The sequence below is a fragment of the Condylura cristata genome, unplaced genomic scaffold (assembly GCF_000260355.1).
Source record: "Condylura cristata isolate star-nosed mole 26May11 unplaced genomic scaffold, ConCri1.0 scaffold00021, whole genome shotgun sequence".
Taxonomy (NCBI): Eukaryota; Metazoa; Chordata; class Mammalia; order Eulipotyphla; family Talpidae; genus Condylura; species Condylura cristata.
Window position 1 is genome coordinate 24,128,589 of NW_004567122.1, and position 18,022 is coordinate 24,146,610.

Genomic DNA, 18,022 nt, shown 5'->3' on the forward strand with positions numbered 1-18,022 from the left:
CAATGTCCCAAGGACGTGTACGCACTCCAGGATACAAGCATGCGATTAGCATGTATATGTGTGCGCACACACCTTGGGGGAGATGTGAAGGAGAGTCCATATAAACAGCATTCTAGGTTCCACTTGCCCTCCTGGGGAATTGACTGTACAAAAGGAGTAATTTGATCAGCAAGCAATTGTTAGGGTGTGTACCAAGCACCAATCACGAGCGCTTAAGGTGAGAGGCAGAGGACACATATTCTAGGAGCCAGGAGCCAAGAACCAGACTAGAATGAGTTGCATCCTTCCTTCAGAACAAATGCTGAAAAGCTCTTTCTCTGAGCCAGCCAGGGAGGACCTGGTAGCTTGGGATCAGCCCCACTGGGAATAGCTATAAAGCAGCCTTCGATACAGGCTGGTCGTTTCCTGCAGGTCACTACAATCACTGTTTCACCTCCTTTTTGGTGTCTTTAAAGGAAGATGTGACTTACCAGGTTAGAAGCAGCTGCTTTCTTTTCAGAATAGATTCCTTCAGTCACTCACCAGAGCTGCTGCTAGGAACGAAGCAAGGATTTCCAAGAGAGTTCATTTGGGCTTCCAAATACGCTGCATTGGTTCCTTTTTGTTTTTTTTTTTTTTTTTTCCTCTGCACTGGTTCTTGGAATTAGGTGAACAATCTTTATTAGTGAGGTTAGTAGCCTGTGAATAAGATTCTTTTTAAAACCTTTACAAATACTTGAAAATATTAAAAACAAAATCAACCTGCAAACCTTTGGTCTTGCTGTGACAACGAACGCTTTACCCAAGTTAGATTTACCTTATATGCTTAACTGGTTTACAACTCAACAGTAAAATGCAATTCTTTTTTTTTTTTTACTGAGCAAAGGACTTGAACAGTCATTTCTCCCAAGAAGATATACAAATGGCCAATAACCATATGAAGATATGCTGGACATCAAGTGCAAATCAAAACATGATGAGGTTATCACTCCACACCCACTGGAATAGTTAGATAAAGGACATTACATATTGCCAAGGATGTAGAGGAATTGGTAGCTTCAAGAAATTCATGTATCTGGAGGAAATACAAAATGGCATGACTGTGGTGGAAACACTTTGCAGCTCCAACACTTATAAGGAGTTATTGTATGACCCAGAGATTCCACTCATAAGCATATAATACAGTAGAGTAGCTTTATTCATAAGAGCCAAAAAGTGGAAATAACCCCAATGGCCATTAGTAGATGAAAGGATAAACCCAAGATTGCATATCCACATGGAATATTATAAAACCATAAAGAGGCATTAAAAGAAATCAAGCACTGATACATGCACTACACACTATTGAAAGCAATACACTAAGCAGAAGAACCAGACCAAAAAACATCTTGTCTGATTCTATTTATAGGAAATTGCTAGAATAGCCAAATCCCTAGAGACAGAAAGCAGATTAGTGGTTGCTAGGAGAGGGGAGAGGGAGTATTAATTGGTATGAAGCTTCTTTTTGCAATGATGGAAATTTTCTGAAATTGGTATGATAGTTGCACAACTTTGTGAATATACTAAATTAAATCACTAAGTTGTATACTTTAAAAAGGCAAATAAAGTACTAAATGTCTCTGTATATGTATTTATGGGTATATCCATACATATACACATGCAATTATCAGTTGCTAAAGATATGGCCTTATGCTTGCCCAAGATCATCATATACATACAAGAAGTTGCCTGAATGGATCTGACATTTGAAGTGTCTCTCTTGAAACACAGAAAACTCACATATTTTGCTTTTCAATTAATTTGTTTACGCATAAAGAACCGGGGTATAGGCCAGAGGTGCAGGGGTTGCAAGGATTTACCAGAGACAGGGTGGGGAACAGAACAGGGAGACTGACCAAAATACACTGCTCAGGGGAGTACAAGATGAGGCAGGAGAGGTCTGCTGTGCTATGTGGGTCAGCAACCTGGCTGGGGATTGAATTCGTGTTGCAGTGGCTTTGGAGAGCTTCATAGTGTTGTGCTCTAACAGCTTGCGCCACTAGGGAGGCCTGGTCACATGACTTTTAAAAATTACTGTCAAGGGTGAATAGAAGTCTACTAGTTAATAAAAATGATGTATTTAGTGGTAATACAAAAAGTTTTTTCAGGGCCCTCCCTGGTGGTGCAACAGGTTACAGCACAGCACTAAGAAGGTAAAGCCACTTCAGCATGAGTTTGATCTCCACCCTGGAGGTGACCCACATGGCGCAGCAGACCTCTCCTGACCCGCCCGCTGCTCCTCTCAGCAGTGTACTTCATTGATCTTCTTGTTCCACTCCTCACTCTGTCTCTGGTGAATCCTCTCACTGCCCCTGCACCTCTGCCTGTACCCCAGTTCTGTATGCATTAGTAAATACATCTTTAAAAAGATGTATTTTCAAAAATATATACTTTTCAAAAGTATATAGTACAACTTGTTAATCAAATTTGATCTGTCTTAAAGATGTCTTAAGGAGAATATTTATTATCAGGACCTATCACATTAAGACACATCCCAATCCTGATACCACACATGTATCTACAAAATGCTTCTTGTCTTATGTCTATTTTCATGAAAGGAAAAGAACTTTGACACAATGTGGTCCAGAGTCCTTCTCCTAAGTTCTAGCAGTGCCTTTAACTGGGATGGGCAAATAATGCCACAGCCTGAGAACTGTACCTCAAAGGGGCTCATAGAAAATTATGTTTCACATATATCTCCACCTATGCCTCTCTTCTCAAATTGTTACAGCTTTTATCAGCATAAACTGTGACTCATCTTCTACCACCAGTGATTCCATCATGCTTGAGCAGTTCAATAGTGGGAAAGAAGTACACTCAAATATCAGAAGAGAGCCACTGGATTGGAGGAAATGTGTTAGGTAATATTTAATGGGGCCTCTCTGGTGGTGCAGGGTTAAAATTTCAGAGTTATTAAGCTATAAGGCCTGAGTTGGATGGCTCAGCAGACCTCTCCTGTCTCATCTGCTGCTCCCCTCAGCAGTGGATTTCAGTAGATCTGTCTGTTCTGCTCTCCACTCTGTCTCTGATGAATCCTCTCACTTCCCACACCTCTGGCCTACACCCCAGATCTTATATGTATAAGTAAATAAAAATACATCTTAAGACATTTTTACATATATATAATGGGTATGCTTGGGGGTGGAAATAGCAAGGTGGAGTTTAGAAGAGAGCCTAATCAAAAGAAACTATTGTACTGCCCAACAGGAGTATGCATATAATATACCCAAATAAGTCAAATACATTAAAGTAGGATCATTTTACTAGGCAATCAAAATAACAAATTACTTGACATTCTTTGTTTCATACTTCATCATTGAGCACTAGTGTATAATTTTACTTTCACAGCTCATCTCAGTTGTGTCTAGCTGCTTTTAAAAATCCCAACAATCAAATGTAGCAGATGAGATTATATTGGACAGTATCTCAATTACGGTAATAATGATAATGCACTTTGTCAACATCGATTTGCTGACATTGTTCTAAGGTCTTAACATGTATTAACTCAATTAATTCTCACAACAACCCTACAATATAGGTGTTGTCCCCTTCACAGAGGACACTCGGTTCCCGAGACCGTTCCTCAGACTGTAAAGCCAGGGAGGCCTAGAGCGCACACTTTCACTTATTTATTACTCCCTGGGGTCAGTCTTCTCTCTGGTTTCTTTCCAATATTATCCTGACGGGTGGTTAATACACTGATCGATGCTCTACTGGGGTAACTTTTCTTTTTTTTGAAGATTTGTGCATACAGAACTGGGGTACAGGCCAGAGACTCAGGGGTGGCGAAAGACTTCACCACAGACAGAAGTAGGGAGCAGAACAGGCAGATCGACGAAGTACACTGTGGGCGGGTCAGGAGAGGTCTGCCACACCGTGTGGGTCACCTCCAGGGCAGACGGGGATCAAACTCATGAGGAAGTGGCTTTAGCTTCTTAGTGCTGTGCTTTAACCCCCTGCGCCACCAGGGAGGGCCTGGAGGTAACTTTTATTTAATTTGCAAGCAGTATTGCTGGAAAAGGACCTGATCAAGATTGAGCACTTCCCTGGAATGGTTCGTGGTTCCATGTGAGGCATCAGCTCAGTACATCTCCAAGATTTCTCAATCTTCACAACTTGCTTTTTTTAGGCCTTTACAAATATTTCATAGAGTAGCAATTTCTGAGAGCATGACCACAATGAAAAGTTGTAATTCTGATCAATTTCTTCTCCTATCCTGCAATGATTTTCAAAACTTATAACAGAAAAATTTCCTGGTATATGATGCAACAGAAATGTTAATCTTCCCTTCTGACTTTAATAAACAGTTAAACCTGTTTTTCTCTTCTGGAAGGGAAGAACTCTGTCCTAGAGGTTGAACAAAATTTTCCTGTAGTTAAGCAAAATTTCAGTTTACATTTTTAAAATTCTTATCTAAAGACAAATCAAGATCATTTCAGCCTGCTTGTGTAGTACCACACCCGCCAAGTGTATCCTTGCACACAATGTTAGGATAAATGCTCATTGGTGAAATTTTGGGCAATAAACGCTCCATTTCTGGTAGGTGATTATTTTTTTCCTGGAGCTTAGAACATCAGACTCTGTTCCTAACTACACACAACTCCTGCTGTTCAGTAAATATTTATTCAGTGAGCTAATTATTTCTGAGAAAGCCAAAACGACATCTAGGCAACGGCTATGAACATGTAACACTGCCTGCATTCCAGTAAGGAAAGCTACCTGCACCAGACACCTGTAAATGACTGTAAACTTTCCCCACAATTCTTACTTTCAACAGTAAGATGCCCAAAGTATAGGGATAACCTTTCTCGACATATAACTAATCACTCAATTCTTCAATACAAACTGCAGTATGTAGTAAGGCAGGATGAAGAAATACTCTGTCAGGCCATCTATAAAGACCTATCTTTTTTCTTTTAAGATTTATTTATTTATGCCTACAGAACAGGGGTACAAGCCAGAGGTGCAGGGATGGTGAGAGGATTCACCAGAGACAGAGTGGGGAGCAGAACAGGCAGATCAAGGAAGCACACTGCTGAGGGAAGCAGCGGGTGGGTCAGGAGAGGTCTGCCACGCCATGTGGGTCACCTCCAGGGTGGGGATTGAACTCATGCTAAAGTGGCTTTAGCGTCTTAGTGCTGTGCTTTAACCTGCTGCACCACCAAGGAGGGCCCCTATAAAAACAGTCTTTAAATAGGTCCTGGAGAAATGATGGTGTTACTAACAAGTGAAGGCCCTTTCCAAAAATTGTCCAGTAAAGGACAGTTGCATGAGGAAGTAATTAACTACACAGAGAACGTTCTTGACCTGTCAATTCTGATAAAGGATTTAGTACATGAATCTCCTGGTTATGTTGATCATTCCTTTTAATCAGAGAATAGCTAGTGGATAACACAACATACTTTTCTATTTTATCAACCCATTCAGCCAATGTATTTCTAAAATGCTTTGGGGACTGATGCACTCTAAAAAATGTTATGTTTTAATTTTCCTTATTATTTTATGAATTACAATGCCTCCAAAATTATGTTAAAATTGACACTAAACTTTTTATATAAACGAGGTTCTTCAATCTGAACACTTTATCACTTTATATTACCAAGAATACTTCGTCCCTTACCCCATGAAAAAACAACTTGTTCCTGTAGACTGTCTAAAACTGAGCTCTAAACCAGTGGCTGCTGCCCTTGAAGCTGATTAGTAAAACACAAAGTACTCAACATAACACAGGAGTTGATCTAAGCTGATAAAGAGCAGGAAACTAAGAGCTAAAGGTAAAACCTGCTCCTGACATGCCTCCTGTTCCCTGCCATTTTAAGGCACCCTTCACAGTAGGTAACCGCCTATCTCATCTGGACTAAATACCAAAGTTGAATGCATCTATTTAAGGGAGATGTAGCCTCATCCTTGAATTTCCAGATTTAAATCACTGTTGTCCTTTCTCACTTATTCTCCAAACTGGCAGCTTTTAAAGAGAAACCAAAGAAGGTTTCATATGGAAGACGTGGTTGGGATACAAGTATATCTATCCTCTTGAGTTGTGTGAAAAAAGAGTATCTCTGAAGTTTAAATTTAACAGATATATCAGCCCTGACCTGAATATTAATAATGTCCAGTGAATGAAACTAGATTTACAAATAAATCCTAAAAATAAGAACAAAAGTCAAGCTTACAACTCTTGAAGCCATCATTATTCAGCATCAAAACACTATGTGAAAGTTTTAAAAATTAGTACTCATCATAAGGATGAACAACATTTTGCTCTTAATTTGGCACTGACTCTAATACTAAATAAAGTTCCATCAGAATTATCCTTTCGTTTTCTTTTCAGAACCTTCAGACTACATTACGTATTCAAAAACTGAACAAGGTCATGAAAAAAAACTTACAAATAACAACAAAACAAAATTCCTTTGTTTCCTAAAAATTTTCCTACGTGAGCTAAGGTTAACTGCAAGGAATTCTTTAAGTTGGTAAATACCTCATGTGCTCCATTTGAAAGTAATCTTATTGAAAGAAAATTTATCTTCAAATAATTTCTGTACACTACTACCATTACTTGTGCCCTTTTCATTCCAGATATTTTTTTACTCCTAAGAATGGAAGATATAAATCTTTGAAAAACCACTTATCTCTGATTTCATCATCATATGAGCCTCAGTTACAGAAGAATGACTCCTTCAAGTTACACAACAAGAAGGCAAAGTTATTTTGAATCTGGGCCACAAAAAATTTTCCATTGAGTTCAGTCTCATTTCTGGAAAATGTTTGAAAGATAAAATTCATGAGCAAATACAGCATTTGTGTTAGTATATGCAGGCTTGTAATGTTTATGCAAGATAGCACCAGAAAATAATTCCATATACAGTAGTACCAGAAATACTTAGATATAAATTTTAACATTAAAAAGTACAAAATTTATACTAAAAATTACACATTGTTGAAAGAAATGAATGATTTAAATAAAAACCCCGTGTTCATGGTTGCCAAGAATTAACATTGTTAAGATCATTACTCCCCAAACTGATTTTCAGATTCAACACAATCCCTACGAAAAATCTCAGCTGATTTCTTTGCAAAAATTAATAAGCCAATTCTAAAATTCATATGGAATTATAAAAGGTCTAAAATAACTAATGATGCTGGAAAAAAAATAAAAGGAAAAAAAAAGCATCTGATTTCAAAACTTAACTCAAAGCAATATTCAAGACAGTGTGGTACTGGCACAAAGACAAACATAAATCAATGGAAGAAAATGGAGAGTCCAGAAACAAGCCATACACACACTCAAGTGATTTTTCAAGGATGCCAAAACAATAGGGGAAAAGTATCTTAACAAATGGCAATAGAACTAGATTATACATCCACATGCAAAAAAAAAAAGTTGAGGCCCTCCTTGGTGGCGCAGCAGGTTAAAGCACAGCACTAAGAAGCTAAAGCCACTTCAGCATGAGTTCGATTCCCCCCTGCCCGGAGATGACCACATGGTGTGGCAGGCCTCTCCTGACCCGCCCGCTGCTCCCCTCAGCAGTGTACTTCATCGATCTGCCTGTTCTGCTCCCCACTCTGTCTTTGGTGAAGCCTCTCACCGCCCCTGACCCTCTGGCCCTGTACCCCAGTTCTGGATGCACAAATAAATAAATCTTTAAAAAAAAAAAAAAAAAGAGGAAGGCGAACCTCTATCTCACACTACACACAAAAATTAACTCAAAGTGGATTAGAGACCTAAATATAAAAGTTAAAATGATAGAACTCTTAGCAGAAAATCTTCATGGCATGGGACTTGGTAATGATTTCTTGGATATGACCCTAAAAGCCCAGGCAACAGAGGAAAAAAATCGGTAAATCAGGCTAAATCAAATGAAGAACTTTTGTGCTAAAAATGTCTGGATAAGTGAAATGACAACCCTTGGAATGGGAGAAAATATCTGTAAATCTTATGTGATTAGGGACTAAATCCACAATACACAAAAAGATTTTACAACCCAATTATAAAATGATAAATGCTCCCAATTAAAAAAGAAGGAAAGGGCAGGCATTTTCCAAGAAAAATATATAAATGTTAAATAAGCACATAAAAAAGGTTTATATAATTAATCATTAGGGAAAGGCAAATCAATCTACAGTGAGCTACTACTTCACACCCGTTAGGATGGTTATATATATTTTAAATCCATAGAAAATAATGAGTATTGGTAACAGTGTGGAGAAATTGGAATCTCAGTGCATTGTTGGTAGAACTGTAAAATGGTGCAGTTGTTTTAGGAAACAGGACAGCTCCTCAGTAAATTAAACATAGAATTCTATATACTCTAGCAGTTCAAATTCTAGTCATCAGCCTAAAAGTAGTGAAAGTAGAGACTTTTACAAATATCTGCATAACATTGGTTGCACTGTTATTCAAAAGCGCCAAACAGTAGAAACAACCCAAGTGTCTATGAAAATGGATGGATGGGACCTCCCTGGTGGCGCAAGGGGTTAGGTCTCAGCACAATGTAGCTATCAGCAATCACTGCAGCAAGAGTTCGATCCCAAGCCAGGGAGATGACCCATATGGCGCAACAGACAGCTCCTGTCTCACCTAATTGCTGTTCCCCTCAGCGGTGTATTTCATTTGATCCACCTGTTCTGTTCCCTGCTCTGTCTCTGGTGAATCCTCTCACCCTCCCACACTCTGGCCTACACTCCAGCTTTTGTAAGCATAAATGATTAAAAAATAAATCTTAAAAAAAAAATTATAGTAGCCCTCCCTGCCCCTCCCTGGTGGCACAGCAGGTATAGAAGCACTCAGGGACTACTTGAGGGAATGTGAACTAGGTAATTTGCTTTGGGAAGCAGTCTAATAGTTCCTAAAAAAAGCCCAAATCACATGGCCCGAGATGCTACAAGTTTATAGCAAAAGAAACAAAAACATGTTCATTAAAAACTTGTACACAAAAACTTATATATGAAGATTTATATTAGCATTATGCATAACAGTACAAAGTCAGAAACAACCAAAATGTCCAACAAATGATGGGATACACAAAATGTGGTACAGGCACACATGGATTATTAGTAGGTAATTAAAATGGAATTGATGCATGCTACCACATCCCCAGCAAGAAGCTGACCCACATGGCACAGCGGACCTCTCCTGTCTGGCCTGCTGCTCCCCTCAGCAGTGTGTTTCAGTTAATCTACCCCTGTTTGCTCCCCACTCTGTCTCTGGTGAATCCTTTTACCCCACCCATACCCCACACCTCTGGTCTATACCCCAGTTCTTCTGCATACAAATAAATCTTTTAACTAAACAAAGCACCTATTATGTGATTCCATTCACTTCAAAGTCCATTAAAGGGAAATATTTAGAAAAAGATTTGCTGTTTAGGGCTGGGAAAGAGATGAGAAGGGCAATACACTAAAAAATATTGAATCGTACACTTTAAACAGGTAAATAATAAACTCCATCAAATAAAGCTGGCTAAACAAAAGGTCATTTACAACAATGAAAAGTACTTTTTGCATCTAGGAGTTACTTTTTGTAGATCTGAGTTTTAACAACTCTGCAACAGGAAATCACTGCATCCTTCCTAACTCTGTGTCCCCAGGGCTCTGTCAAGGTAAAAGATTTATTGACAACTCACATAAAAGCCCTCAGAGCCAACAAGGCCCCCTCTGTTACAGAACCTAGTCACTGGCGGTTAATTTCAGTGGAGCAGTCTTAAATCCACTGGAAAGAAATCCATGGGGTGTGGTGAGGAGAGCTGAGAGCCGAGAGAGACTGGCACAAATTAAAAAAGGAAAACAAAGGGGCAAAAGTGCTCCTTGACTTCCTTCCACGGGGTCAGAAGTTTTAAATATATAAAGAAAATACATTGTTAAATCTTGAACATTTTATTTTCTTGGAAAAATCTGCATGGCAATTTCCTGTACATAAATGGGGCCAATGTTACATTTCTTTATGTGAGTCAACTGGTTTAGACTAGCTGTCTACAGGGAACGAACACCCCAACACAAAATAGGTTACACTGTGTACTTTTAAATCTAGTGGATCTTCATAGAATTAAAGTAGAGAAAGTCACCTTTGTTTTTCTGTAAAAAAGTTGTTCAGCTTAGACTACCTTTCCCTCCTAATGCCCATTTAAAAGCAATTGTTACTAAAACACACACTTCCATACACAGAACTGCCACTGCGAAGAATTTATTCATCCATTAAATAACAACAGCATTGATTTAGTTGTGCCATCCAAGATTTGTTATTTTTCCCCCCTCACATCAAAAACAAGACTTCCATGAAAAGAAAAGAAAAAAATCACTCAGGGAAAAAAAAGTTAAAGCTCTCCTAAATAAACACATTTCACTTGCACTGGAAATAAAAAAAGGCCGATGGTATACCCTTTACAGTGACAGAGGACATAGAGGCGCTCAAATACAACACATGCCCCAACACTTTCTCTTGAACACATAGGCAGGAACATGGCATTCGCTCTGCCCCGGAGGTTCAAGGTCATCGTTTAGTGGACCCTCTTAACGACAGGTGCACTTGGTGGCTATCATATCTTCATATTCTTTATAAGCGATTGAGCCGTCGGGCTCAATGGTCAGAACACTCAAGGGGCTGTACTTGGCAGGTACACAGGATGGTTTTGGCACTGAGGAATCGAGCTTTTCATAGATGATGTTCTGCACCACAGTGTGAACTGGAGAGCCATACCGATGCCCCACTGCCCGGGGACAGTCCCCTTTACAGTACCGAGGGTTGTACCTGTGAGGGGCCACAATCCAGTTGTCCCACTTCAGCTGACTAAAGCTCAATCTGAAGTCATGCAGCTCACACTCATTTTGAGGAAAGAGAAACTGTTTAAAGTATTCACTCAGATTGAAAGAAGCTGGAACCAGAGGCTTTTTCAAGTCAGAGCTGACAGTCTGCTGATCTCTCCGGTGACGCGAAGATCTTACACCCTCAGAAGTCCCGTCTTCCTTGGAATAGGCAGGCAGAACTCTCTTCCGGTGAGGACACTGTGAGGGTCTCCTTTTATAGTGGAGAGAATACCACCTATGATACGCCTGGGCACTTGTGTCGTTCAGATATAAAAGCAGGGAAGGGGGTGTCGGAAGAGTCAAGTTAAACGGACGGTCCTGGGCAGAAGGCCGCTGAAGCTGGTCTTTCACGCAGGTAAAATCTACAGACATGTGAATACTTCTCTTGTTGGAGGCAACTAAAGGCTGAAGGAGAGTGGTCACGTCAATCTCAACCCATTTGTGTTTCTTTCTAAATTCAAACTGGGAGTTAAAAGTGAGTGAGTATGGAGCTCTGGGGAGAGACTTGTTAGAAAATTCTGACTCTTTTATCACCAAGTTGCACAAACATTTAACAGCAGAGGGGAGTGACACGGAGTTGTTGAAAGTGTATAGCAAGACTGACTTGAGCAAGTGTTCAACAGCAGTGACACGATCCAGGCTAAACAGCAGGTCCACTGATGAAAGGGCTCCTGAGAAGAAAAACAATCTACTGGTAGTGCACGACCACAAATCAAACATAATCGGATGGGTACTTGGTACTAATGTCAAGGAGCTAGTACTCCCTGGTATGCTTTCTCCCTTCTCCCTGCCACCCCCTTCCTCGAGCCATAAAAAAGGAGGGAGGGCTGCTGTGAGGAGAAGGTAAATGTACCATAACTAATACCTGGCAAGTATAACTGGATATTTTATCACCCTAAAGTCACACCGTTCTGGCAGTAAATTAAAGCAACACGGAATCCTTACAATTTAATGTTTTAGAATGAGCCAAACATAAGAGGGGACAGAGAAGGCAGGAGTTTTCTCTTGGCTTGTCTCTCCAAGGAAAACTGTAATAAAAGATACTTTAACAGGCTTGTTAAGACAATAGTCTAAGGCTATTGAGTCAATAAAGAAAACTAAACTGTCAGGTTAATTTGAAGCACTTGAGATTGACAACAACTGGAGTCTGGAAAAAGCCACTACAATCAAATAGGACATCAAGGAAGAAAGGCTGTAAACAGCCACAATGGACCGGACCGTTTGATTAGAATGGTTTTAAATCACAAACTCGTGACTGTATTTTTTTAAAGTACGACTCCTTTCACACAACACTGAGCTTTTCAAATTATTGACTAACACGTTGTTCTTGTGAGGACCTCCTGTTCCAAATGGAACTTAAGCTTTCCTCTCAAAGAAAGCACCAACCAGGGGAAAACATCCTGTTGAAAAAATCACACCAACAGCTAAGAGACATTGCAGGCACATATCCAGCTCAGCTCAGCACTGGTAGACTGGAAAAAATACAACTGGAAGTCAAAATCCAGTCTGGATTTTATAACCTTGGGCAAGATGAGGAGCTCAGCAGCTCCTTTCTCCTCGCCTTTGGAGCCACTCAGGCTCTCCAGTTTGAAAGTTCTAGCATTTTAGCCCATCTTAACCCACAACAGCAATAGGAAGGATAAAATCGAGCACCAGATTTGTTTCCATGTGGATACTGAGTAACACCAAGTAAAATGCAATTTAAGAAGTAAGGCCCAGCTCCTAACTGAAATGCAAAAAGCTCCAGGTCGTCCCTCCACCCATTAAGCAATTTGCTCCTACACACCTGTCACCTGGTCCCCAGAAGACTGCTTCTGCTGGGCACAGGGGGTGAAGAGCCGAACAGTGTTGTAGAGGTGACTTCTGTTGGATTTAGGAATCCCCTCCTTGGTAGCATATGCCTTATAGAGTCTCTTCATGTAGCGCAAAGCTCTGGAGTCAGGCTGGAGCCTGGGGGCTCCACCTTGCCCATCATACAGAACCTTGAAGAGAGGAGAAAGGAGACCAGATCTGCCTTTCCCATCTGGAGGCTGTAGCAGGGACCAAGGTTGGGCTCCAGATTCCAACTCAGAATTAAGATGAGCATCTCTCCTAGAAGCCTGTGAACCAAGGCTAATGGAAAAACAAAGCCAGGCAAAACAGTAAAACCAAATAAAGAATTTGCTGGGAGATGCCATGGCTTGGAAGAACTAGCAAGGACCACATTTCCCCATGGCAGTCTTCTTCCTCAAAGCCAGGAAGTGCCCTGTTTAATCTCTTAAATAAAAGTTAGGTGTGGGTAGAATAGGGCCACTCTGTAATCAGACCTCAAGGATACCTAGCTGAACTTTTTATCAGCTGTATATCACACAGCTGACAAAAACCTAGTTATCCAATTTGTCCTCATTAGGTACAAACTTATTGGGTTATTTAGCTTTTCTCTCTTCCCTTTCCTGGCATTTTTTTAAAGCTTTGAAATGAACAAGCTATATGGTGATCAGCTAAGAAAAACTGAGGAATGATCTTCAAATAAAACCACCCACTCTTTGGGAGGGATTAGGATTGTTAAAATGTTCTGAGTGTTTGCTCAAACTTTCAAGGCCAGTGGAAAAACTAATTATTCATGATGATGCACAGATCTGTTGTATGCAATTTACCGTATTAGGTTTACTCTTCCTCTGACTTCAACCTCAGCCACTTCTCCCACTTTCAGGTGGTTAGAATAATTATTTACTGCATGCTAATTTGGAGTAGGAAGAGAGTCACAATTGGCATTGAGATCCCAGAGGGCAGGGAACTGTTAAGTTGCCAGGTGGAATATTGCAATATGCTTTAAAAACGTCACCACCCTGCATACGGGTGATTTGGTGATGGGAAACCCACGGGGATTAAAACTGAGATGGGGCCCTCCCTGGTGGCGCAGCGGGTTAAAGCACTGCACTGAGAAGCTAAAGCCACTTCCGCATGAGTTCGATTCCCGCCTGCCCCGGAGGAGACCACATGGCGTGGCAGACCTCTCCTGACCCGCCCGCTGCTCCCCTCAGCAGTGTACCTTGTCGATCTGCCTGTTCTGTTCCCCACTGTCTCTGGTGAAGCCTCTCACCGCCCCTGAGCCTCTGGCCTGTACCCCAGTTCTGTATGTACAAATAAATAAATCTTAAAAAAAAAAAAAACTGAGATGGAAAAACGCACAAAATGGTGTAAAAAATAAACTATTATATTATTTTTTTTAAAAAAAAGTCACCACCTTTAACCTATTTTAGAATATAACTTGATGTCTTTGCACATACATTTATACCTATTTTAGATGAAAGTTTCTGAGATGTTGGCAGGTATTAGAAAATGGGAATTTTTCCCAATTAGTCACATGACTAGTGGTAGACTCATTAATAGAACTAGTGGTAGAACTCACTAGGGTATTTTTGTTCTTGTAAGAATTTATATTGTTGCCTTGCAGCTGAGACTAGGCTAAATATTATGCTTTAGAAAAATGAGACAAAGTGAGGGGACATCCAGTGCCATCACCCAGAAGGGCACTATTTGACGGAGGAAAGTCAACTCACACAAGATACAGAACCAGCTTGTGCAGTACCTCGGTTGATAAAACTGAGTTATGTTTGCAAGACTTAAATTCATTGCCCGCCAAGCCTCACTTGCCCATGGCTAGGAAGCAGGGTTATAGACACACCCAACAGAGACAGGGTACCCCCAAATTACAGGCAGGCAGCTACGCCAAGAGCAGGGTATTTCCACACACTCTGCATCGGGTATAAACCAGCAGCCAGCGGCAACCTCAAGTAGAAAGCACTTGCGAAAACACCGTGAAGCCTCAGAAGTCATGTTTCGCACCTCGGCAGCGGAATGGAGAATCGCGAGCACCATGACCATCCCCACCCCAGGTCAAACCATCTGCGGGGCGGGGCGGCGCCTTCCTCCCCTCCCAAACACCACTTCCAGCCGCTCGGCAACTGCGTGCAATCACACTGTGGCTGAGTTTGAGGGAGGGTTAGCATTCTCTCTTGGAGATCGTGCCCGTGGAGGCTAAGGCCGCGGCTGCCAGGAGAAGCCCCAGGTCAGCGCCCCGGATTTTGGTCCTGGGGTCGCTGACGGTTTGGGAAAAAAACCGTGCCCGCTTCCAGCCGCTGGACCAGATGGTACAGGACCTTGCGTCGGGCTACCGCGCGGCGGCCCCTCCTCAGGCTTCAGGGGAGCTCTCCGCCATGAGAGAACGCGCCAGCCCCTAAGCGCCCCGCCAGCGCGGTCCTCCAAGGCAGGGGGGCCGCTGTCACTTCACCTCTATGCCACCCTCGGCACCGACTACTTCCTGTGGCTCCACCGAATGCGGGAAACTGAGGGCTGAGAATGAGGGCCTCGGGGGTCGCCCCGGGGCCCCAAATCCCGCTCAGTCGCAGAGGCTGTCGCCAGGCCCCGCCCACCCGCAGGGTCACCGGGTCGGGCACTCTTCCCCGGAACGAGGGGCAACGGCCCCCTCCCCTGGCCACCACAGGAAAATGGTGTGCCCCGGAAGTGACTTCATGGCCGCCTAGCGCGGCTTCCGGTTCTACCGGAAGTGCCCGACGGAGGCCGCTGGATCCCGCGATTGTGGAGGGCGAGGTGACCCCGGTGCGGGAGTGGGGTCCGGTCACGCAGTCAGAGTGGCCACTGGGAGGTTGGGGGTCGGGCCTTTGGAGGAGCGCTGGGAGGGTCTTTCGGGTTGGAGGCGGCGGGGGCTGGGCTGAGCGGTGACAGGTGCTCTTGGTCCTGTAGGCACCGCCGCGACCATGGGCCGCCAGTTCGGGCATCTGACGCGGATGCGGCATGTCATCTCCTACAGCTTGTCGCCCTTCGAGCAGCGCGCCTTCCCGCACTACTTCAGCAAGGGCATCCCCAACGTGCTGCGCCGCACTCAGGCCTGCATCCTGCGCGTGGTCCCGCGTGAGTGCCGTGGCTGGGCAGGCGGGCGGGACTCCCCGCCGCAGTAGGCACTGGGCAGCGGGCGGTCTCTGCAACCACCCGTTTTCTCGCTGAATATTCCTGACGGCCCTTGAGCTAGTGCTGTCATTTCCCCTGCTTCAGATGTGGAATCTGAGTCACAGAACTTAAATGACTGGCCCAAGGTCAGTCGTGTGACTCCAACATCTCCCTGTGAGTCATCTTTACTCACTTCTTGACGAACGACGAACTGTTTTGTGTTCACTGGGCAGCAGATCGGGTAACAGTTTTACGGCATTGGGAATGTGCTACAGACCACTGAGCCGCATTTTAATGGTTAAGCGATGAGGTTCATGTTATGTGACTTTTGTGTTATCATTAAAGTATTTAAAAATGTTTAACGGGGGAAACGAAGTTTTGGAGACCAAATTTCTTGGCTGGTCCAGGAAGTTAAACCATTTTGGTGACCTGTAGGATAAGTGTATAATGTAACCTTTCTTGGTCATGTGGTTTAAAAGTAGTTTCTTGACAACCAGATACAGGAGGGCAGAATCCTGAGCTTTAAATATACTCACTGCTGACTCATTTTGACTTTTACAGCTTTTATAGGATTTTACCTTGTCTACACATGGGGGACTGAAGAGTTTGAGAAATCCAAGAGGAAGAATCCAGCCACCTACGAAAATGACAAATGAACAACTCACCTGGAAAATGGTTCCGTGTCCCTGATGATCAACTCACCTGGAAAATGGTTCCATGTCCCTGAAAGGCTCTTCTCTGGGAGCAGAGTGTACACTGTAGTGTCTTGAAGGCACAATAAACTTCTCATGGGTGACACTGTTGTGATTTTGCTTTTTTGTGAACAGAGTTCATGATGTTTCTATCTGCTCATATTCAAGTTCATAAACTCCCTTCCCCAGAGTGAGTCATGAATACTTTTAGCTGTTCTGGGGATCGGAATCAATGAAGTTTACCCTTGTTCTATGAGAAAGTAGCTGTAGCTATTCCTGCATCTATCAGATTAATGGGTGGCATGGGCCATGAGGAGTGTTGGCTCCTGGCCCTCTACTCCATAATAAAAGCTACTACCTATATTTACATACTCTGTGTTAAGCATTCCTCTTAGCCTTCACACAGATCAGCTCTTTTAAGCTGTGTTCTTAAAGCTGCGTTATACTGCCAATCTCCCTCATGTAGGCCTTAGTCTGATGGGAGGTCAGATATAACAGGGCAGGAATGAGGTGATCTATGGCCTTAAGAGCTTTGTGTTAGTATTGTCTCGCTGCATCAGGGATCTAAGAGTGGTTTCAAAGTATATATTGCCCAAAAGTTTAAAATACCCTCTTACCCATTATGGAGAGAATTAATCCCTTTGAATTACCTTTTGGGTAGAAAAAGTACCTTTTCCCTTTCACCAGGAGGTGTGGGGTATAGTTATTGGCAAGTTTATGCTTCATTTGTAAAAACTTCTCATAAGGTACATTCTATTGGTCTTGAGCAGCAACTTTAGTGTAGCTCATCTGGCCCAGGCTGTATCTTCTTATTCTGATGATTGCTCTTATTTTTTAGGTACCAAAATTAAAATACATCCCCCCAAAACTGGTGGGATAAATTGCATTGATTGTGTGGGAGGAAAGGAGAAACAGCTGAGTCTGACAAAGTTGAGGCCATACCCTTGAACTGTTACTTCTGTGTGATACAGGTAGGAAACCTGCATTCCTGAGCTTTGACTTTCTCCCCCATAAAAGTAGAAGTGTTAATAAAAGCCATAGGGCTAGTGTGACATTGTGGAGTGATAAATGTCTGGCAGGGTGATAGAGGCATAACCTGCATGTATGATGAAAACCTCACCCACCAAATGTCCCATATTCCTTTTTTGTGGAATTTTCCCCCCCATGCTTCCTTATCTGCAACATAGTTGGGTTTTAGGCTCCTTTGAGAATCTGACCAAAGTGATGGGCCTTGGAAAAGCTAAGGTCCCATCCCTAACTTTGCATTGTTTCAGCTGGTTCACAGGCCACGCACTGCTGGAAGGCTACCCATCACTTTCTCCCTCTGATTCTAGCCCCAAGTTCTAGGAGAGATGATGACCACCCTCTTCCATTCTTGACCTTATTTTATCTTTACGTCTTTGATTTATTTTCCCTTTCCACTTTATTTCTTTAGTTCTTTGACTGCTTTGGAGATACCCTCTCAAAATCAAACTTATTGGTCCGAATCCTTTTTTTTTTTTTTTAATATTTATGCATACAGAACTTGTATTGGCCAAAAACCCCACTGTAATACTGAG

The 18,022-nt window shown here is 42.4% G+C and overlaps 2 protein-coding genes across 6 annotated transcripts; one reads left to right on the forward strand and one right to left on the reverse strand.

Annotated features, from left to right (window-relative positions):
- Positions 1-10,316: 10,316 nt before the first annotated feature.
- GDF9 (growth differentiation factor 9) lies at positions 10,317-15,195 on the reverse strand. 3 transcript variants are annotated; one of them, XM_012728017.1, is made up of 3 exons: positions 15,095-15,195; positions 12,608-12,803; positions 10,317-11,492 (listed from the first exon to the last, which is right to left on the reverse strand). In XM_012728017.1, the coding sequence occupies exons 2-3, from the start codon at positions 12,738-12,740 to the stop codon at positions 10,528-10,530; spliced, it is 1,098 nt and encodes a 365-aa protein (XP_012583471.1). In that variant the 5' UTR covers positions 12,741-12,803; positions 15,095-15,195; the 3' UTR covers positions 10,317-10,527. The 3 variants fall into 3 exon arrangements, with proteins under 3 accessions (XP_012583471.1, XP_012583470.1, XP_004686770.1); XM_012728016.1 differs by having other exon boundaries at positions 14,650-15,158; XM_004686713.2 differs by lacking the exon at positions 15,095-15,195 and having other exon boundaries at positions 12,608-13,719.
- A 130-nt stretch (positions 15,196-15,325) lies between these two features.
- Positions 15,326-16,567, forward strand: LOC101625722 (cytochrome b-c1 complex subunit 8). 3 transcript variants are annotated; one of them, XM_012728019.1, is made up of 3 exons: positions 15,326-15,414; positions 15,568-15,735; positions 16,333-16,567. In XM_012728019.1, exons 2-3 carry the CDS (start codon positions 15,582-15,584, stop codon positions 16,425-16,427), a joined length of 249 nt encoding a protein of 82 aa, XP_012583473.1. In that variant the 5' UTR covers positions 15,326-15,414; positions 15,568-15,581; the 3' UTR covers positions 16,428-16,567. The 3 variants fall into 3 exon arrangements, with proteins under 3 accessions (XP_012583473.1, XP_012583472.1, XP_004686771.1); XM_012728018.1 differs by having other exon boundaries at positions 15,355-15,423; XM_004686714.2 differs by having other exon boundaries at positions 15,367-15,469.
- The last annotated feature ends 1,455 nt before the right edge of the window (positions 16,568-18,022 follow it).